The sequence below is a fragment of the Clupea harengus genome, chromosome 17, assembly GCF_900700415.2.
Source record: "Clupea harengus chromosome 17, Ch_v2.0.2, whole genome shotgun sequence".
Lineage (NCBI taxonomy): Eukaryota > Metazoa > Chordata > Actinopteri > Clupeiformes > Clupeidae > Clupea > Clupea harengus.
The window spans coordinates 590,001-613,389 of record NC_045168.1 but is presented as its reverse complement, the minus strand read 5'-3'; the positions used below and the strand labels follow the sequence as shown (position 1 = coordinate 613,389).

The 23,389-nt window shown below is 44.5% G+C and overlaps 1 protein-coding gene across 16 annotated transcripts in view; it reads right to left on the bottom strand.

Moving 5' to 3' along the window:
• Positions 1-23,389, bottom strand: part of LOC105896900 (LIM zinc-binding domain-containing Nebulette-like) — an 86,447-nt gene that overhangs the window by 39,350 nt on the left and 23,708 nt on the right. For 3 of the 16 annotated variants that reach the window (XM_031584015.2, XM_031584014.2, XM_031584024.2), the window contains exons 1-13: positions 9,978-10,314; positions 9,783-9,854; positions 8,106-8,210; positions 7,153-7,263; positions 6,580-6,690; positions 5,529-5,639; positions 4,877-4,987; positions 4,340-4,447; positions 3,733-3,843; positions 3,175-3,285; positions 957-1,067; positions 603-713; positions 173-283 (exon numbers count right to left, since the gene is read on the bottom strand). In XM_031584015.2, coding sequence (XP_031439875.1) covers positions 173-283; positions 603-713; positions 957-1,067; positions 3,175-3,285; positions 3,733-3,843; positions 4,340-4,447; positions 4,877-4,987; positions 5,529-5,639; positions 6,580-6,690; positions 7,153-7,263; positions 8,106-8,210; positions 9,783-9,854; positions 9,978-10,058 — 1,365 coding nt within the window. In that variant the 5' untranslated portion in view covers positions 10,059-10,314. Of the gene's footprint in view, positions 1-172; positions 284-602; positions 714-956; positions 1,068-3,174; positions 3,286-3,732; positions 3,844-4,339; positions 4,448-4,876; positions 4,988-5,528; positions 5,640-6,579; positions 6,691-7,152; positions 7,264-8,105; positions 8,211-9,782; positions 9,855-9,977; positions 10,317-16,992; positions 17,203-17,281; positions 17,401-18,062; positions 18,171-23,389 lie in introns of those variants that run through there. The other 13 variants (XM_031584010.2, XM_031584013.2, XM_031584017.2 and 10 more) reach the window with 10 other exon arrangements.

The window sequence follows — 23,389 nt, the reverse complement described above, 5'->3', positions numbered from 1 at the left end:
CTGACACGGCTTGATTCAAAAAATGTCTTCAAAAGGACATCCTTTGCAGACTATCAGATGTCTCCTACAATTTCAGCCAATCACATGAATGTAAATTTGAGGGCATGATTGAATGTGACCTCACTGCGTGTGTGTGTGTGTGTGTGTTTGCATGTTGTTATAGGACACCCACCTCACTCAATAACTTGCCAGCCTCTTTGGCGTGCTGGGTCTCCAGTGTCTCTGGCAGCTGATGGTAGAGAGAGGTGGAGGCCTCTTTCTTCCCAGCCTCTTTGTATTTGGACTGAAACACAAACAAAGGGGGCCCTGAAGCAACGAGCAATGAACGAGCGAGTCGTGAATTAAAGCTAATTTAATAACTTGGCAAAATCACTTTACTAATTTAACACCATGAGCAAGATCCTAAGCAAACACGGGTGGGTCAGTGCAATGTTTCCACATGTCCACAATAGTTTTAGTTCATGATAGACTTTGCCTGTTGCTTGTTGCCCGCCAATTAAATTAGGGCCCAGGGTCTCTCTTCCAATCAGCATAAAAGAATAACAGTCCATGTACATTTAGCATAGAAACTAACTGGAGCTGGTTCATAGATGAAGCGATACCTCACTCTGCAGTTCTGACATCTGCTTGGCGAACTGAGTCTCCGTGGTTTCAGGGAGTTGAGAGTAGATACTGGAGGAGGCATTATTTTTGCCCTTCTCTTTGTACTTCACCTGGAAGAGAAGATTAGATTTCACACTACGCCTGACAGCTTGACGGATCAGTTTGCGACAGTAGTATGACAGAAGTAAAAAAACTCCTGCTGCTTTAGATGAGCATAACTGTGAAATATCAGTCTTTTGACACCTCTCTCTAAGTATCTTGTAACATCGACTTTTATTGGGAGGGTGAGAGAGTGAGAGAAAGAGAAAGAGAGAGAGAGAGAGAGAGAAGAGAGAAGAGAGAGCGAGATTTACCTCACTTTGAAGGTCTGTCACCTCTCTAGCAAACTGAGTCTGCATAGTGTCAGGCATCAGGTGATACAGACTTGAGGTGTTTTCGTACTTTCCGTCCTCTTTGTACTTTATCTGTACGAGAAAACCAAAAAAGTTAATATAAAGGAGAGATTTGCCACTTTCCTGAAATAATTCGTTTGTATATAACTTCATCACTTTGTTAAACAGCTGAAATGTTTCTATATTATGTTTTAATATAGCATTTAGATCACTTGATACCATTAGTATCAGCTTTGTTGGGGATTACTCAAAAGCAAAACCGAAACAAAATACTGCTGGGGGAATTATATGCAGGAAATATCTCTGGTTTGTTGCTGATGTGCAATTTATGAATTATTTATGCATGCTTGTTTTGCTCTATTTGCTTCATGTAAATATAATTATTTAGCCAAATATGGAACGTTTGTAGAGACCTACAGAAGAGAAATACATAAGAGGGCAAAAAAATGTCTGTGTCTGTGACATCCACAAAAAGATGGATGAGGTACTCATCAAACTGGCTTTAACCATTGCAACCATCCATTTAGATGTAGTACCAGCAGTTTGGGTTTTAACTTAAGAAAAGACTCAATGTGTGGTGGAAAGAAGGCCTAAAAACAAAGTCCATTTTGGGGATCGAAACATGGAAATTAACCAAATGCAAGTGTGGCAACCACGCCATGAACAGGATAATGGACTTCACAGGCATTTGGGTAGCAGAAAAGAATGCACTTTGAGGTGTAACCTTTTCAGCTGTCCGATTGCCGTGTCATCCATTATCCGTTACATTTGGTGTTTACTTGCTGGACTCATGGAATCCCTGCAAGTACATCTCTCTCCAATCAATTTGTTCATTCGTGTCCCCTAGGATATTTCACGGGTGTGCAGAGCGTTTACATTTAGTAAGTCCCACTGCACTAACGATTACTACTAGATGTTTGCCCCCAAATGAACACTTACTCAACCCCCCCCCACACACACACACACACACACACTTCCTTTCTTGACAAATGAAGGTCTTGCAGTGACCCCATAAAGCCACTATATATATATGGCGAGCACACAGAACTGTACAGCAGCACAGGATCAGTAATGCTCTTACGGGGTTAAATGGTAACAGTCTCTGCGTTGACATTAATTTGTCCTTCTGGATTAAAGCAAAGCCTGCTTGCAGACCCCCTGGGGTGTGCCGTCACCCTCTTCCTCCCCCAAACAGCTCAGTGCAGCACGGGCACCAGGGCACTAGGGCACCGAGCCGGCTGAACCCTGGGCTTCTGGGGACACTGCGACCATGGATTCACCTCCCAGAGGGAGGAACTAATATTAACCAAGTACTAAAGTATGGATATTACGGGAAGAATTAATATTGTGGATTCCCTGCGGTAGTGTAAGTGCTGATATTTTACACTCTATACCCAATTGAACTGTAAAGCTGCTTATCAGCTTTGTGAAATCTACTAAACAAGTGGTGAGATTCTTGCTATAAAGGGCCACTCCAGTATTTTGAGCTCACCTTACGGGTTTGAGTCAGAAGGGGAGGGGGGAGGGGCAGATTAGTGAAATCAGTTAGGTCAGAGGAAGAGAAGGACAAGAACCTTCAGAGTTCCTGAAGTTCCTGAGTTCCAATTATGCCATTAAGAAAGTAAATGTGGGAACATCCGATATAAGCTGCTAACCGTGCCAGATCTGAGCCGAGCTCCTACCTGGGCTAGCGTGCAATTATGCAATGGTATCAGAACCTGGGGTTAGGACAGTTAGATCAGGGAAATGTACCTGCCATGTTTGGAATGTAGGCTGAGGCCTGGGTCTGTGACATGACTTCACTCAGTAGCTGGGAGAATTAGCTGCTACCAGGGCTAGCGTGCATTAGCAATGGTATCAGGATCTGTGTTAGAACCAGCTAGCGTGCATTAGCAATGGTATTAGGATCTGTTAGAACCAGCTAGAATGCATTGGCAATGGTATCAGGATCTGTGTTAGAACCAGCTAGAATGCATTGGCAATGGTATCAGGATCTGTTAGAACCAGCTAGAATGCATTGGCAATGGTATCAGGATCTGTGTTAGAACCAGCTAGAATGCATTGGCAATGGTATCAGGATCTGTGTTAGAACCAGCTAGCCTGCATTTGCAATGGTATCAGAACCATTAGACAGGTACAATACTTTTTAGCACTGCAGACTGTTGCCTTGGTTTGTTACCTCACTCCGGAGCTGGGAGAACTCTTTGGCATGCAGGGTTTCCAGAGTCTCAGGAAGAAGGGAATAGAGACTCTTGTTTACCCCCTTCTTGCCTGCCTCTTTGTACCTTCTCTGAAAACAAAACCAACAGGAAAACGTTCCAGGAAATGTACAACAGCATAACAGTTAGGATGGTAATATGTGGGAGTCAGAATATTCAGAATCATGGAAATCTTTGGGAATCTAATGATAGAAGCATTTGCATGTGTACAAATGCGGTCTACACCTGAGCCAATGAAGGGTAACTGTAGATTCCCAAATTTGTTTATTTATTTCCATACATTCTGCGGTCAAATGACATTTTACCGTCGGTACAGTTGCCTGATTGAAAATTCTGCCATATCCAACTGTAAATATTAGTATTTATATGCATTAAGTGCAACATGTCACAATGAACTGCCATGATATCCGATTTTTAAATGCCATAACAAAATGCCTGCAGGGGTAACAGTAATTTTGTATGGATTTTCCATCATATGATGCATGTGGATGCTTATTAAAATCCCACTCTAAACTTACCTCGTTGGTCAGCTCAGCAACAGCTCTGGCAAACTGGAGGTCTGTTGTGTCTGCTAACTGTGAGTAGACACAGCTTGAGATGCTCTTTCTCCCACTCTCTTTATACTTATTCTGGAGGGACCGTGAAGAGACATGTGTCAGACAATCACACAGCAGTCCTTTACCATGACAAAATGTGTGGAGTTAGAGGAATAGAAATACACTGAGATTTGGTGTTAGTGTTTGAGTCAGGGTTGGCTGACAGTTGATAGGTATCTTTAATAGACTATTATGTGAAAGTTTGGTGGAATATTTATTAAATAGCTACTGGTAGAACCACTGCAAAAAGTACAGCCTGGTATCTTGAAATAATAAAATATATTAACAACTTCTGTCTGCAGCTAAGGCACTAGGAGAAATCGAATGATTGTGATTCACTAGAAGTCTTCTAGTAAAACAAGCAGTGAACTGAGACAGGGGGAGCCAAGCCTGGATGTCTTGCATTGTTTAGGAGATGAAGTGGTTGAGCAATGTGACAGGTGTGACAGTAAATGAGATAGTATCGACTATGGCACAGGGAAGCAATGCTCTCCAGTCTGTCAGGTGATTGCAGCTCGCATCCCTTCACCTCGCTCAGCATCTCGGTCATCTCCCGGGCGAACTGGATCTCGGCCGTGTCCGGGAGCTGGGAGTACAGGGAGGAGGGCGTGCCCTTGCTTCCCTCTTTGTATTTGACCTGGAGGGGGAGAGGAGTTGTGGCTTGATGGTGCTGATGCTGCGTATAGAACTATGATTACCAGCACACTGGCAGACAAGAGTGGCAAATAGCTGAGTCTGCAAATAGTGTGTGTGTGTGTGTGTGTGTGTGTGTGTGTGTGTGTGTGTGGTTGTGTGTGTGTGTGTGTGTGTGTGTGTGTGTGTGAGAGAGAGCCTATGAGTGTGTGTTTTCTTTAAGCCTGTGTATGTTTGTGTTTTCTTTAAGCCTGTGTGTGTGTGCATATATATATATCTGTGACAGTCTGTGTTATGTGATTATGTGTGTGAGTGTGCATCTGTGGCAGTACCAGTCCTAAGTGTACCAGTACTGTGTGTACCTGACATGTGTATACGTCTGCATGTGTGTGTGTGTGAGACAGCACTGTACAGTCTTTACTAGTGGCTGTACCTCACTCTGTAGCTGGGAGACCTCTCGCGCATGTTGGGTCTCATTGGTCTCTGGCAGCTGAGAGTACAGGGAGGTGCTGGCTTCTTTCTTGCCAGCCTCCTTGTACTTTGCCTGGAAGACAACCACAGAAAATGTTCAAGGCTAATGAAAACATTCTTTTATATTCATTTGCACTAAATCATTGACAGGGTGGGGCTGCCGTGTGTAAAATGTGAGAAAAACCGATCTGAAACAGGATGGCTCCACCACTTCACATACAAGCTTCTGAAATAATAAGAATATCTCCTCTTGAGGAAACTCAGTGGCTACTGACATTGCACCATGTAGGTCCAAACATTTTGGCATCACTTTCACACCAGACAGGTGGAACTGGGATATAAAGACTACATTTCACAAAAAAAAACTCTTTGTTCTATGATAAAAGCCATAATTTTGAACACTGTGTCAGTTAAGATTGAGGCCAAACTAACAGAGAGACCTTTGAACAGACTGTTCATTCTGAATGGTCTCTCAGTTACAGTGGCCTCAGCACAACTATGCTTTTGGGTCATGCTGCCCTGTCCTCTGCTCTCCCTAGCAGATTCACACACAGTTCCTGTTCTCATGGCCGTTATGTTCGTGAGAAATAAATGAGAAGTCACTGCGTTTGCACCTCACTCAGCAGCTCCGTGGCGGTCTTGGCATGCTGCGTCTCCGTGGTCTCGGCGAGCTGAGAGTACAGACTGTTTGAGATCTCCTTCTTCCCCTCCTCTTTGTACTTGTTCTGGAGACCGTGTAAAAAGAGAATAGCTAATGGGGGTTATAAATAAATGGCTCACACAGCTATAAGTTGTTATGCTGCTGCTACTTTTGATCAGGGCAAATTAATTGCAAAGACAAATTCAGGTGTCTGATATGCTACATCAATATACTTTCATATTTCCTTTTTTAAATGATCAATGTATGACAGCTGTCATAAGGGTTATGTAATAATATGGACTCACATTAATATCTTATCAAAACATCCCTTTCAAAAGAACATCTACCAGACACACATTCACACATAATATGTTGGTGGCATTACTATCACAGTAGAATAGCTCTGCAAACATTAAAGAATTGCATATTTCCATATGAATCATATTATATAAAATTACAACCTAAAGATTTTGATAATGACATATGCACTATATAACTTAAAGAACATGGAAATATGTTTAAATGTTGTAAATGTGTAAAATGTTTCCTTAAATATGCAGTCTGCAATTCTGACAAAAGGTTGTTGATATTTGAACTCAACAGCGAATCAAATGACACCCCTCCCTTCCGTGCTCCTGTGGCAACTCCTTGAATGGCCTGAATTGTTTATGGCTCGGCCCAAGCCACGATGTTTGTTGCCCATTTACAGAGCCAGGACTACGACTAGAAGGTTTTTTTGTTAATGCACACACACTGAACGGAGGGCTAGAGGACCATGAAGAGCAATTCGCTGAATTTGAGATCGATTAGAATCGCGGACTTCTCCTTTAATGGAGGACTCTACTGAGCCTTAACGGGACACTCATCTCATCCCTTTAACACATGGGCACCTATTGCACCAGCAGCTGAAACATGTGAGCATTCACAGAGAGCAGCCCACTCTGGGATGGACACGGCTCAGATCTCCACTCCAGAGTGTCTGCTGCTGCCTCCTGAGGCCCCGGTGCAGTGGCAGCCTGTCTTACATCACTCTGTAGTTCCGAGTGCTCCTTGGCCAGCTGGGTCTCTGTGGTCTCCGGCAGCAGTGCGTAGAGGGAGCTGGTGATCTCGGTCTTCCCACTCTCCCGGTACTTTATCTGCGGAGAGAACGAGACACAATGAGCCGTGCGTGCCACACCCATCTCCACTGCCGCCGCTGCTGCTCGTCTCGCTGCCTCCACTGCTCAGATCTCCCTAAGCCGCGCATGCAGAAATCTGACCTGCAGCTGAAAGATTCCTGAAGATTACGAAAGACGCCATTGAGGGATTAGTCACGATGAGGCATCATCGTCAGACAGGGAACGCTTTAATTCCACCTCTTTTAATTTGGCACAGCAGTCTCCATGGGAGATGTGATTCATAACTTCTGCTTCCAACTTCATTACTTTATAACCACTCAAAAAATCTCATGTTCTTTTATACAGCTGAAGCTGAAGTCTGTCTGTAACGTACTTTCCTTCATCTGTACATGAACAAGCTAACACGGCCATTTATACACATACAAAAGATGCCCTCATGACTAATTCTTTCAAATCTGAGAAACTTTAACCTGTGTGTACCTCACTGCGCAGCTCTGAGGCCTCTTTGGCGTGCTGGGTCTCCATGGTCTCTGGTAGCAGGGAGTAGAGAGAGATGGACGCCTCCTTCTTCCCCTCTTCTTTATATTTACTCTGAAACATGGCAGGACAGGAACACTCTTTAAGACCAGCGAGAGACAACATTACCTGGATGAAACTTGGTTAAAGAGGTTTACTGCTTTTTTAGACATTGGATCCGTTTTGCTGTGTCTGTGTGTGAAACTGTAGCTTTGCTGATTTGCTGTGTGTGTGTGTGTGTGTGTGTGTGTGTGTGTGTGTGTGTGTGTGTGTGTGTATGTCATTTCATAAGAGTCCCGGCATGTTGTGTGTGTGTTTATCTGTGTGTGCATGCCAGTGTGTATTAGCTGGTGTTGACAAGAGAAGAATGCGGCCCAGCCATGAAGAACCTTTGGGGCCCTTGACAATTAGCGGACCTAGTCCCTCTCCAAACATTGCCAGAATCTGGCGACACAAATGACAGCTGACAGAGCACTCATCTAGAAGAACTCAGGCTAGTGCTAAGGCATGCATGTCAGAGGCCTCGGAGGGAATCGGCCGCATATTTCACCCTCTTGAGGCCTGGGTTCCAGGAGGACACAAGACCATTGTCACCGGCTAACTGGAGACGCGATGATGAGGGCTTGTCAATCACTATCAATTACATGTGTGAAGGTAATGTCGGGATGAGGTTGCTCAAAGATCAAAGTTGTTTTGATGCACAGTATTAACTTCGTCTACGGGTATGATTTGAACAGACTCAATTTGACATGTAAATAACGTCATTGTGGCACTTTTGTCATTTTCTCAATCTAGGCCTATCATCCAGAACAGCTTTTGTACTCACTCTTCTTTGGTATTCATTGTGACACATTCCTAAGCTGCAGGATCATTTTTCTAACACAAAGTTCATCACTGCTGTCATGACAGAGACTCACCTCAGACAGGAGAGTGCCCATGTTTTTGACATGCTGGATCACAGGTGTGTCGGCACCAACCGTACACTGCCACTTGGATTTCTCGTACTCCTCCTTGTACTTCACCTACACACATAGAGCGAGAGGAAGTCTGCAGAGGGAGTAACTCTTGACAAAGCTTTCAAATTGCACTTTTGCACGAGGGAAAGCCTCTCCCAAGTGTGATGGTATGGTATTATACAGCTCATAGAAAATATCACAGAAAACATTGTGAAATGATAAATATCAAGAGAGCAACTTGCCCTGAAGTGAATAAGATGCCAATCATGGACTAAAGTGCCAGTCTGGTGGCAAAGCTGCCAAGGAAGAAATGGCAGCTCGTGTTTACTTTTAGCTCAAGATAAGAGTTTATCCTTTCGCTTACCACTGTCTATTCGAGGTCTGATTAATTACACACATCTGGACACCAAATATTTATTCATAACAGCTGTGTGCTAGCAAGCTGTTGAGTTTGGAAACAGACAAAGCCATGTTAGTACCAAAATATGCCATTTCTCCTATCAACGAAAAGCATCTCATGATGATTTTAAGATGGGTGAAGATGCAATGCAAAACTGTGTTAGAGATAAGCACACCACCACAAGGCCTCTTTCCAGAATGGAAATAATTCCGTAATATCCGTACGTATCGATTAACATGTTATGGCTTTGACAGAACCTCTGGTGCAACAAAAACAGTCTAGCACATATACAAGCAGGCTGTGCCACAGCAATGACACGTTTGTCAACAACTTTGATGAAAAGAGCTGATGAGTAAAGTGAAGTAAAAACGCCTTTCAAGGCAAACTTTCCCATATCGTACCCAACGGTCAGTCAAATGTCTACACAACAATTTCCTCTCAACACATCTGACGAAACACACTAATGCAGCCTCAAGTAGCCCCTATGACTTTGAACATGGGTACAGCAAAGCATATTTTTCTCAAATAGCTACTCGAGCCCACACTGACATTTTCTATTCTGCTTAGTCTCGGTTTGAGGGAAACCCATTTGAGGCCATGATTTGGTTATTACGGGAAATGAAAACAACATGCACTTAGCCCTGATTCACAGTTAATTAAAGTAGTTCACAGCACATTTTACTATGCATACAAACACAGAAAAGGAGCATTCAACTCAGCACATCAAAATACTGAGTAAGTCTGGGTCTCATAATTGAACTTCCTTATGTAAATAGAGCAAAGCAAATATACAAAATAAAGTCTAACTGATGACCACTGGGCTGATATAGATTAGTTTCCCTGTCTCTCCACTGCGTTTTCTGCTGGAGATTAAATAGGAAACGCTTACCAACCACCCCCCACCCCCACCCCCACCCCCACCCCCAGCAGATGCCCCAAACGCTCAGTCCACCAACAATCCAGCTCAATTAGTCGCGCTGGCACAACACACAAAGCTCATCAGCCGTTTTCTATTTCTAAACCCATTAAAGGCTTTCCCAGCAACAACCAACCATCCCCGAAATCCAACACAGGTGGCTCCAGTCAATTAATGACCACCACCACCACTACCACACAGTTACCAGCACGAATGTCACTGGCAAAACCCGCCGTCTGATTTAAGCTGCAGAATCCCGTGCCATCTGCAGCTTAGGCATGGTGAGTACAACAACCACACGGAGCTGCTGAGCCCTACTCACATCACTCAGGATCAAGCTGCATCTCCTGGCGAACGCTAGGTTAGGGTCTTCATAGGGAACCATTGGAGAGGCCTGTGGGGGAGGAGGAGGAAAAGAGGTGGCCAGAGTTACCCCGAAAGCCCAAGGTCACGTGGACAGAGGGCTAAAGTCACAAGGAGGTCAAGCGTGGAGAATATAGAAAACAATGTAGCTCACCTCCGACCCCTGTCTCACAATGCTTTTTACCCTTGAACGCACTGTGGACGTCTCCACAGCATCCGTTCCAGAACTTTCCATGTTCAACGCAGAGTGAAATGTGGGCGATTGAAAAAAATGCAACCCTGAGAAGAATTGCTGTAGACCAGTCGGTGCACAAACCGCAGTCCTCCACGTTATGCCTGACTGCTTGTCCTGTATGACTCCTGTTCTCGTGTTCGCCTCTTCCACTCGTTGTCGGGGACTCCTTATCAAGTCTGACTTCCCAATTTAGACCCCTACTTGGGTCTTTATCGCCACGATGCCATGCCAGTGAGGCAGCTCGATAGGCTTGGGTATGGATGAGAGACACTGTCGCACACAGAAAGGAATGTCTCCTGTCCAGTCCTCTCCTTTTTCAACTGCCCTTTCTGTCGTTCTGTTCCAAATGGCACAAGCAGCTCCACACTAATACTATTTTACAAAGAAAATAAAAAGCCTCCTATGACTGCTGAGTTGCTTGGCCCGATGTCCAAGGGCAAGAAAGCACAGTCATAGCTGCATATTCACACAGTCATATCTGGCCTACCGCTTATATTAACTGCAGCATCTATGTGTGGAATAAAAGTGTCTCACACTGTTTTATAGCGAAAGGAATTTTACACCAATGAGGTCTGTCTTGTTAGTACTGATGTGGATCACGATATCAAAACTTCTTTTATAAGTACTTCCTGATGGAGGACCTATGATCTACAGTATATAAAAAAGGGAACTGACACCAAATCATTTTACTATTCCTACAGACAGACAGGTGCGGATTAATGCACAGGCTGCAGCCTTGGGCCCCACGTGTGCAAGGGCACCGGATTGGCCAGACTATTTGTAATTTTGTTTAAATTTACTGCAGATAAAAAAATCTTGATCGCTATTGGCCCATAAGAAACGTTTTAAAAGTAAGCATCTGATTGGGTAGATATGGCTAAATCCATAAGGTCAATATGGTTTTACTAGATAGCATCGCACAAAATGTCGGAAAAAAGTACCATAGCTGAGCACTAAAAAGAAAAACACAACTTCTGAAAGAACACTCCAGGACCAAGAGCTTCTGAAATTTCAGAAACGTCTTCATCTGGACGAAGATCCACAGTTTGGCGCGGTTGAAACAACTGCAATGGGATTAGCTATAGCCACAGCTAGCTCAAGCCATGACAAAGACCAACCACCAACACCCCAGGAATTAACGTTAGCCATGTCCCAGCCACCACGTTACTACAGAAAATCCTGCTAACGTTACCTATAGCTCAGACCCTGCATGCTGGGATAAAAGGAATGAGCATATGAGGACATAATGGGTGAAAATTGGACCAGAAACAACAGATATCACTGCTTCAGAAGGACAACACAAGCATCAAAAGAGGTTCTTTTCCAAAACCCTGTTTAAAAGGAAACTGGCAAAGGATGAAACTGTGTCAAGAGAATGGTTGCTTTATTCCCCTTCAAAAGGCACTGTGTTTTGTTTCGCCTGTAAATTATTTGGGGACAGTAATCTTCTGAACGCAATCACACAGCAGGCTATAGTGACAGCCACACGGCTGGCTGAACATGAAGGATCGGAGAGCCACATAAAGACTAGGGTTGCTTGTGTTAAGCGATGTGCTGATGCTGGGCTGCCCTAAAGGTAGGAATATGTAGTTCATGTTAATGATTGTGCTGCTGTTGCCTTATTGCTCTGTGATGCTGCTGGGTTTTTCATTTGAGGATCACACAGCGATCTGATTTGTGTCTCTGTAAGAATGTTGTGATTTTGCCACAAGTACAACTGGTAGAGCATATTGAGTAAGGGGGGGCTCACACAAACAGTAGCTTTTATTCGCCACTGCAGACAGAAATAGCTACACTACAACTTTTCCTTGTCCTCACTGCTAGGATCCAAATGAATTAGATGCTTACTATCAGACTGACTGTCAACAAAGGGAGTCATTTGGTCACCTTGGATAGCCTGCGTAAGCTTCACCTGTGCGGGTGAGGAGAGCCTTCTAAGCCAGTTGAGCAGGTATAGACTTTGTGAGTTATAGAGTTGGCACACAAATGAAGGACGGATTAAGTTTTAACACCACCCCATGGTGCAGTAAGTACACATAAATGCTTCAACATTGAAGAGCAGTTGGAACAAAAAGTCTTCAGAAATACAGATTGATCAGCTACATTCCTAGCAACCCACAATGACATGCTCAGACATAGCTTATTTGCCAAGTGAGCTAACGGTACCTAATGCAATTAGATAAATTGGGCTTGTCATGACCTACAGTAATACTTACAGTAAGTGATACTAGAATGGTACTTAGGTGGCGCTTATTGTTGTCCAACAACTCGGCAATCCCTATTCCTGTGACTATACCAGTGTCAAGAGGAAACGTTGGCAGAACTTCTGTTGTATATAAATTGGCAGAAAGAAAGAAAAAAAGAAAGTAAAAGGAAAACCTGCTGATACAGGGTGCATGGAAACGTATCTATTTCCCCTTCGATCAGACTAAATCACTGTGATCAGTAGGGATTTGACAGGCAGAACTGAACCTCAGAGGATGTGGAAATTACAAGTGGAGAAAGCCCACAGCATCCATCATACATTACTCTACCCTTCCCTGCTTTGGGAAGAGAGAGACACTTCAACCACTCCTGCACAACCGACTCACTCTTCTGATGTGAGAGGAGGTCCCAAATGCAATCCCTGAAATTCATGTCCTCCCACACAGACCCTGAGTGGTAGAGTTATTCTATGTGCTCAAAAAACTGAAGATCTGAGATTCACTCTTCCGCAGTCACTCAAAACCTCTAAGAGCTTCTCCCTAAACCAAAGCCCTGATCGGTGGGATCACCTTCCCCGAATCTGCTGAAGCAATTAAGCACCAAAATACAAAGCATGCTACAAGGAGGGAGGCGCCCCAGAGGAGTCTCAATAGAAAAGGTATGTGAAAATACCAATTTTATTTTAGGAACGAAAGAGAATGAAACAACACATACAACCTACATATAGGGGGTCATTATGGGATGAACAGGCAAAAGATTAGAGACAATCACTTTGGATGGCTTTACTGTGTGTGTGATTTGGCTCTATTGTGGTTCAAATCCACGGGAAGATAGCAAGATGCCAACTGGAGAAGGTGAACAAAAGGGATATTTCTACCATTACAAAAGGCAAGTCATTCCCATCGCATTACATAGAAAAACAGAAAATGGTGAAAATTCTGTTTGATCACTCAAATCATCAGCCCACAACTGATGAAGTCATATGACATGAAATTCCTTTTTTTTGCAACTCATTCCAGAACTATACAGTGTAGATCTAGAATTCACATTTACTGCTATTTAAAATGTTTGCTTAATATCATTATTACATCATCAAACGCAACTTTCAGTTAGCAGCATTCTAATCCCATATTTGTGATTGTACTTCTCAAAGAACAACAGTGAGTGGTTACAGTGTTGAGTGAGTGTTGATGAAGTCTCGTTCTCTACTCCTCCTCTTTCCCTCAATTTTTCCTCCACAGCTCCTTAGAGACTTTCAGAAAGGAGAGGGGAGGAGGCTTCTCACAGCATGATGTCATTATAAAGGAGGACAACTCCAACAACAACAATAACAACATTATTCTGTGCAGCCAAACAGAACAGAGAAATTAGTTCTCAAACTCAGGCGGCCTTTTTTAAGATGGTGCTGCCGCTTGTTGTAAAGGTCACCACATTACTCTCACTGTCATTCAGGCTTCACAGAGCAGCACGCTACAAGCTAATCACTTCCACCCTGCATTTGTGTATAACTTAATGAGAAACAGGAGCATAAAGCCCCTGCATTAGCCATGCGCTCTGAAGCTTCAGCAGTGTTTGTGTCGGGATATGCCTTTCAGGTCCCACAAAACATCTTTCTGGATTTCTTCTCACTTCATTTGAATTTCGAATGAACCACCCAGACAGTCACAGGGTCAATCCTTAAATAACCTGCTCATGCTAAATAAAGGTTAGCGACCTTCACCTGAGTTCGTCCCATAGGACAGTCTACCTCCATTAGCATGACCCATTAAGTGCTAGGCTCTGTGGTTGAGATTTGGGACGAGCTTAGGCGACACAGGGACGGTACCACTGCACCCAACCATGACAACCCTGATGAAGGGAGCGAGCCAACAGGATTTGTGTTAGCCTTTAGCAGAGCCTCAGATGCTGGCTAAATCAGGCAGCCATCTGGCCTTCATGTTCACTCGACCGTTTAGTAGTGGGGAGGGAGGGGGGTGAAAAAACCACAACACAAGGACATTCACACAAATCTGGAGATCAGACGATTAGAAACCGCACAACAAAAAATGATCAATTGATATCAAGTGACATCAAGTGAAAGGTCATTTTTGATGGCTTAGTTAACATCAAGCTTTCATCACAGAGGCTGAGAGATATGACACGTTTATCACAGAAGCTAAATTATGAGTGCCACTCTCCCCCTGATCTCATTTAGAGTTTGATCCCAGGGGAGATAGGATGTCCCATAATTGTCCAGTCGCTTAATCTCATTTGGTTTTATTTTGTCATTCATTTTGCCTCTGCACTTTTTAGGAGATGACAGCAACAAAGCCTTCTGTTTAATCTCTTACCTTACAAGCTAGCACATTATGGGGAAGGCCCATTTTAAAAGTTCAATGCTAATGGCTGACACTGTGTGGCTGCATGAGAGACAGTAAAGTCCTCTTCCTCATAATATAACTCAGCAACACCTAATGTCACCAGTAATGCCTTACTTGCGGAATGAATGAAGCAAGGTTGGTGACTGCTTAATGGACCTTCCATAGGAATAATGCAATTAAAATGTCCATCGTTTTTCAAAAGTGCCTTATGATGCATGATGCCTGAAAACATTCCTCCAACAAACAGTTAAGTTCTGATGACATGCTTTCTGGCAGGCTGTGAAAGATGACAGGCATCCAGGACTGGAGGTAGCTCCTGCTGTCTCTGTTCATTCTGCTCTTGATGCCTCTACGGGGGACTCGAGCGGCCGCTCCAAAGCCCCGCTGTGAAATAGTTGCCGGGGGAGACGCAGAGGTAAAGGCCAAAGAATGCTTCCGAGAAGCCACTGGGCTGGGCTGCTCAAGGAGAAGCAGAAACACACAGAATCCAGAGCAACTACGGCTAACAGGCAATAGAAGCAGCCTCAACCAGGACCTTGGCCCAGAGCAGAGTGCAGCCGTGGGTTCCCCCAACCCCAAAGAGGGATTTCTGTTGTTGTTTTCCTGGCTAATGAATGACATTGATTGACTTGGCTCTCGACACCCCACAACAAGTCGAAAATTGCTCTTGATAACACGTCGTGGCTGTATGTTTATTTCATTCCCCCTTCCCCTTGTCCTACAGATGGGAATGGGAGCTTTTCTAAATAACCGCGTGCTTGTGTATTTTAAAGCAGGGTTTTGATAACAGGCTTGGAACGCTGGGTGTGCCGAGGGCCATACTGGGATCGTAAAAGACACAGATGTGGGGCGGAACCACATCAGAGAAGATTTGTTTTCCTGTGGGGACTGAGAGAGGATGCGCATCTGGGGTAGGGTCAGTGGAAACAGTTGGGGGTGACTGTGGCTTATTCTCATAAGCTTCTCAGTGGGAAAGGAACAGTAGCTACGAGTCTAATTAGCTCGACACTGGCATTGTAATCAATGTTGGACTAAGGATGTAAGTTGCTCAAAACAGTGGAATCATGAAGGTATCTTGAAATAACCGGGTTGGTGTGTTGACAAAGACAACAAAAACATTTAAAAACAGAGACTTCTGAAATGTTTTCTTTCCTTCCTCCTCCTCCTCATCCTCCTCCTCCTCCTCCTCCTCCTCCTCCTCCTCCTCCTCTTCCACTCTCCCAGTGTCCTCATCAGGGAGAGGAAGCATCTGAGGAATGAGAAAGCTCTAGGGGGAGCCAATTAGATGGAACACACAGGAATCAGCGTTTCACAAGCTCTGCAGCCGCATACTTGCACGCACTTAAAACTAGCTACTGGGGTTAGCGCTACAGACGCTAGGTGGTGGGCTACTAGTATTATGTTTTTCCCAGGGTGACCTGTTGTTTTATATTCACTCTGATGGCAGTTTACTTAACCTTCTATACATTCTGTTCTTATAAGGTTCATAAGATCCCTAAAACATGACCTGATCACAGTCATGTCCTCCCACACAGTCCCTGAGCTACTGTGTGCGCTCAAAAACCCAACTGAGAGTCACTCTTCCCAAGTCACTCAAAACCTCTAAGAGCTTCTCCGAAACCACCCAAAGCCCTGATCATTGGGTTCACTTTCCCTGAATCTGCTGAAGCCATTACGCACAAAGCTTGCAACAGTTTCATTGTTATGACACTGAGGGTGCTGGTCAATTCTGGTGAAGCGATGCAGATGCACGACTATACACTGCACAGGAAGACTAATAATGTATGCAAACATGCCAGGAATACCACTGGTCTAATGTGGATTTCATGCTGTTACCCTCGACCTGTTTAAACCAATCAGCACAGAGCCTTCACAGCAAAATCAACCCTTTTAAGAGGAGCTGCTGATTGCACAGTCTGTCCAGTATGTCCTCATATGAACCTGACTGCTGCCCTTTCACAGAGGGTGGGGAGGAGTGAGAGGAAGGGAGAGTGGAGGAGAGAGAGGGAGAGGGAGAGGGAGAGGGAGAGGGAGGAAGAGTGGGAGAGAGAGGGAGAGAAAGGGAGAGGGAAAGAGATAGAGATGGAGGGAGTGAGACAGTGGGAGATCAGAGAGAAATCAGAAGAAAACAAATCGTCTCTCCCTGTCCTTCTCTCTCACAATTTAATTACCTCTGCTGTCAGATTTGCCAGTGCCAGGGTTTAAAGTAACACAAGAACTGACCATGCCCTGCCCTGCGGCCTCTCTGCTTAATTACCCCAGGGGAGGCGAGGCGAGGTGATCCGGGCGCTCTACCGAGTGGAAAGATGCGATCACACAGCTGAGTGCACTGTGAGATGGCCGCCGAGAGGGGTGAGAGGCTCGCTTACCTGAGCCAGCTGCCGCCTGTCCGGAATGTTCCGCGATCCGCCACATCTGCTGGGGCTCACTCCAGAGATGTGTATGTATGTGTGTGATGATTATGAGTGTGTGAGTGTGTCAGCTGCTGTGGTGGAGACGCTGGCAGGCTGGCTGATTAGGAGAAGACGTAGGGGAGGCGTGGGCATTCTGTCTGGGTCGACAACCGAAACAGACACATTCTAGGAAAAGCAGGGAGAGGATGGTTATCCCAAACACACACACACACACAGACTGTTCAAACAGAAAATGTGTTCTTACCTGGGGAGATGTTTTCAGTCCAAATGCAGTCAGGATGTTCCCTGGGTGTCTTTTGTCCTCACGTTAAGATGAAGTCAGATCATACTCCAGGTCATTTTACTGGGGTGAATGCCTCCACTATGGAATCTGTGGTATTATAGTCTTTAGGCATATCAACTGAAGTATGGGTAAGTGGGTGTATTATTGTGATACAGAACTGGATATTATCACAGTTGAAGAGAGAAGAGGAGAAATGAGAGATGTATATGAGTGTGTGTTTGTGTGTGTAGTTTATGGCCCAGTGACCAAAATGCACCCTCTGCATTTTTTCTCTCTCACAGACACAACCACATACACATACACACTCACACACACACACACACACACACACACACACACACACACACACACACACACACACACACACACACACACACACACACATAAAAGCTCTTCCTGCTCATACACCCTGCATGACCTCATCCCAACGCCCCCACACATACAAACACACTGGCATCTCTCACCCCAGCCCACCACCATCAGCTTATGCAACATCCCATTATTGTAAATATATGAGCAGGACAAATATATATGGGTTGGTGAGCTGGTTTACCACTGGGCTGGTCCACCAAAGGGTCAAAGGTCAACCATGTGGTGATGCCAATCGTTGAGGGAAGCATACATGACTGATAACCCCATCCTTCTCCATGCACACACACGCACGCTGGCACACACGCACACACACACACACACACACACACACACACACACACACACACACACACACACACACACAGCATACATTACTGATCTGCTCCTGGGTTCTTCTCAGTCTCTGCATCTCGGGAGTGTCAGACACGATACTGAAGCCCCGGCCTTTGCTCTCTTCAAAGTCCTTTTTGTAATGTACCTGGAAAACAACAAACACCATGGTAGCTATTAATTCAAGGGCCACAATTAGCATAAACTTTTACTGAAGACATACATAGGAAAAATATCTGCACTTCAAAGGACTTGAATCAATGGCTGAGACATTACCAGTCCCTAGCCGAATATTTTGTACTCCAGGATTATTATATGAAAACAAGTAACTATTGCTGTAGCTGTCTCCGAATCTCATCTCTCATTTACTGTTTAATAGCTGAGTATTCTCAAACAGTAGAGACTTAATAAGCTCTACAATATCATTGTGCGGCGCAAAGTAATGTGTAATTCTAAGGAGAGGATTTGTAACCCAGTTCCCCAAGTCTTCAGCCATTTCAGGGAGGTGCACTTAAAGGATTCTCATGACATAAGCGCTTATATAAATTAGGACTTTAGTGCCCCCGATGGTTATCTTATTGTGTGAAATAATTGCATTATCTCCACGGCACAGGCTCAGGCTCAGAATGAAGACACATCACACACTAAAACTCTCATCACTTGCCTAACCGACCCGTCTGCAGTAACAGTCAAAGCCACAGCTCCCTGTCTGTAATGTCTTTTACAACTGCATCGCCATGGTTAATCCCCAGACCCAGCACCACTGTACATCATCTGCTGTGCACTGAAATCCAATGGGACTGTCTTGCGTCACCTTCAAAACAGATGGAGCGGAGAACCCATTACACAGGGAACCGTACCGCTGGGCTGTACTCTACTGCACTTGTTCCCCCGGTCTCATCCTACCCCTCTTTCATCCTCTAGGCCTGTTACATAAGGCCCCCGGAACACAGGCGGATGAATCATCTCGTTATTCCATCATTAACCAAAGCAGGCAGGTTAATAAGACCTGCAAGGAATGCCTCTGACTAAGGGGACGGAAGTGGCGACTCTCACACTGTACGAGTGAAATATAGACCTGTTCATGTGAGGGGATGTGTGAATTTTCCATTTTTCCAAAAAGGATAACGAGATTATTGTTATCTCGTTGCGTGTCTATACGTGTGTTTGCATGTCTGGGTGCATCAGCGAGTGCGTGTTTGCGTGTCTAAATATAATGGTGTAGGTGTATGCATATGAGTATGCATATATGATTGTGCTGTTTCTTTCTCGTTTATGAATGACTGTTTGTGACTGTGTGTGTGTGTGTGTGTGTGTGTGTGTGTGTGTCTGTCTCACTCAACCAAAGACCCAACCACAGTCACAGGGCACAGGGTGGGAGGACTGGCCTGGGGGTTGAGGGGGCACTCAGGCCATCAAACAGCCATCAGTAAAAACCTGCAAACAACCCCTCTGCCACCACCCCCTAACTCTGCCATCTCTTCCCTGGGTGTTATTCACTGGCTTGTGGCAGAGATGACTAATGAAAACACTGAAAACCAGCACTTATGTAATCAGATCAATTCAATGCCTCGGAGGACAGCACTACGCTTCTGTGTGTGGTGGACAAAAAAAAATGAGTCAGGTTGGCAAGGGATGCAGGACTTCACAGCTTGTGGCTTTCTTCGTTTTTTTTATTTTACTTCTCTGAAAGAATGAGGCCTTGTGATACACTCCTAGTGAAGTTTATGGGTGATGTATCTGAAGTTTTTACTAGTAGGGGAAGGTTTTTCGGACTGGACTGAAGACTGGAGCAGAAACATAACACTTTTCTATTGGACGTGACCTCATTTCACCCCTGCAATACTGTGGTCTGAACATTACAACATCAACAATAACAAATAACCCTAACCCACAAAACAACAAAAACAATGTTAGCGTGATATTTTAACTCTCTGTAACAAGCTACATCATAACAAAGCAACAAAAGCCACGCACAGATCAAATCAATGTGTTTAACACAGGGTTTATGAAAAAAGATGTACACCAGTGTCTTGTTCACCGCGCCCACACACACTGCTCTGTCTGACTGTCCTTTCGGCGAGGCTGAGCGAGGGGGGATATTACTGAAGTAAATCTCCTTGGCCTGATGGCACGGGAGGGGCCATAAATGCCCTCCTCGTTACAGCTCAGGAGAGAAGCTCAAGCTCACGGGTCACTGGAGACTGTGACTATTTCAGTCTAGATCAGTGGACAATATGAACAGGTTCTGTTCATAAATGCAGACAGAGGAGCAGTTAACAGATGTAGAGGACTGAAGCAGGTCTTGAGGAGGAACAAGGATGACCAATCCTCCAAGTCTTTGGACAAGTAACTCACCAATGACTCGTATATACAGAGATTTGGGGGACAGAATAAAGATATTTTGGGGAACAGAATAAAGATATTTTGAGGAACAGATCAAAAAGGCTGAATGACTTGTTCAGCTCTGATTGGCATAGTCCTCACTTCTGTTCAAACACACAGAAGCATCACCTCGACTGGGGGGATGGAGAGATGGAGGAGATAAAAACAAACACCTCCATCACTACTCTTTCCACCCAGGAGACATTTACCTATCCTCACCTGCTGAGATTGAAGAAACACACATATGTATACTCACTCTCTCACACACACACACACACACACACAGACACACACACACACACACACACAGACACACACACACACACACACACACACACACACACACACACACACACACACACACACACACACACACACAGAGACACACACACACACACACACACACACACACACACACACACACACACAGAGACACACACACACACACACACACACACACACACACACACACACACACAGACACACACACAGACACACACACATTCACACCTGGCTCCGTAGCCATCGTAACCTCCCGAGAGACACTGTGCTGGCACTTGCATAACAGAACATATGGATCAGAATCTCACTACGCCCTGCGCACAAATGAACAAGCGTGAACGCTAAATCTCAAGGAGGATAAAGATAAACAACACTGCTCACAGCACTACAACTGAACACCAGCGACAAATTAAAAACTCCTACCAGAAACACTCCTTCAAATAGTCTTACACAACCACGATTGTATCAGTATATGTGCCTTATAAATATGTCCAAGTCCTTGCTGGGAGCAGATTCAAATTAGACGCAATGGCTCTCCTCAGGGGAGAGTGAATGTGTGGTGTGATTCATGTGTAGCCTTGCACTGCAGTGTTATCCTTGACTACAGAACAACCACACGAATACAAAAAAATAAAAGAGTCCAAACTCCAAAGCTTATCAAAACAAACATTTCAACTTTAAAGACATTACCATTTGAAAGACATTCCCTAAAAACATCCACTGGCAGCTGTCAATATGTGACAAATAAAGCAGATAGAAACAGCGGTGAGTGGAGATGAGGACACTCGGATGTGAGGAGCCAACTTCTTCATGAGGCCTCCGCTCCTGCTCCTGGGGACGGCATTATTAATGGACCGATTTTATCATGGAGCTTATCAGCACTTTTAAATGACAGCAGCGTGAGAAGATTTCCTTTTACTTATTTGTGGGAGGCTACACCTGTCACAGAGGAAAGAAAGGGGAAGGATATGTTATGTGTGTGTGTGTGTGTGTGTGTTGAGGAGGGATCGGAGTGATTAAACTTGTTATGCTATAGCTATTAGGCTTGGGCAGTATCTATTTTTTTTTTTGTTTTTGGTGTTGCGTAGCATCGTATTACTTGCTGACTTCAAGTTACAATAAATGTCCATTACAAAAGGTGAACAGACAACTTGAAGAATGATATGAAATACGTTCTAACAGTAGTGTGAATGTAAAGACATAAGAACATGGGCGAGATCAACATGAATTATATTAAATATTAGTCCTGTATGTGTGAGTGATAATAGAAAGTGGAGCGTCTGTATTTTTGATGGTATAGAAAACCATATCTTCGGGACTTCTAAATACCCGGTATACCGTAATACCTTGATACCACCCAACGCTAGTAGATGTCACTTAAATGGTCAGTACTGACTGAATAGTTTAACATTACTCACAGGGAAATTCCACTTTCAGATATATTATGAGCCTCAAAGCTATATTTAGGAAAGAGATGAGGCATCATACAGAGTGCTAGGTGGGAGAATACTTTGCAGGAGGGATGCTGTGGGCACCTCAACCACTTGGGTTTCTGAGGCTCTCACAGTTTTTTAAATGGCTTAGAGTTCCCGTGGGCACCAGGTGTGCTCCAGCTGATCTGAGATCAGTTAGCCAGCGGCACCAGGTGAGGGGTTACCTCTGGATGTCTATATGTAACAGTAGATCTCCCTTCGGAGCGAGAACAAGGTCATTGCCTCTTGTGATGGATTACTCATGGGAATCTCAGGGCTTAGTCACCTCAAGCTTCAATAACCACATTACTGCCGGGCTGCCGAGCCTTGGAAATGCGCTCACAGAAAACTACGGGTGCAGGCGGAGGGATCGGGGTGGGGGGTCATACACAGACTGCCTGTGGGCAGACTAACAACAATAACCAACCTCTCTATCTCCCCCTCTCTCTCCAAGAGGCCTCTCTACTGTCTGGAGGTATTGTTTTTGGTTTTTGGAGCACAAAGACCTGCTAGGCTACCTTCAGTGAACCATGACTGTGCAACTGACTCCAATAAAATCACGGAATCTAAATTTGAGGACATTGCTCCTGATATACACCAAAACACCAAAGCATATTTTGTATGTATGAAATGCTATTCAAGTGTGTTATGCACTTTTCTTCACACACACATCACACATCTCTCAGTCTTGTCTGTAACGTCTGGATCAGGGGTCTGCAGTAATGATAAGATTTCTGCTGCTCTGTAATCTGCTTTAATGAGAGCACACACATAGACGCCTTGAAGATCAGTATCTGATGGGGACTTAAGAGTCTGACAAGCTTCAGCACTTTAAGGAGAATAACATACATCCATCTCTCGGGTGCAAACTGAAAGAGTTTTTTGATGATAAAAACTGTTTGTAGCTGGTGTGCTGATGCAGGCGTGAGAGCTCTGCACTCATAACAAACCCTTCCAAACAAGACGTTGTGATGAGGACAGGAACTTAAAGATGCAGTCCTTGATTACAATCAATTACACTTTTAGTTTAAATTCAGCCAAATCCTCTAGCTCCGGTGTTTGTACACAGCCATACACTGACTGCGTGTGTTTCTCTGAATCTGAAACAAACAAAGTGGCCCAGACTCAGCCATACACTCTTCCAGCCAATCAGCAACGTTACTTCAGGAGCACTGAATGGAAGAGGGTATTTGATTGTCTGCTGAGCTCAAATATCAACAAACCTTCG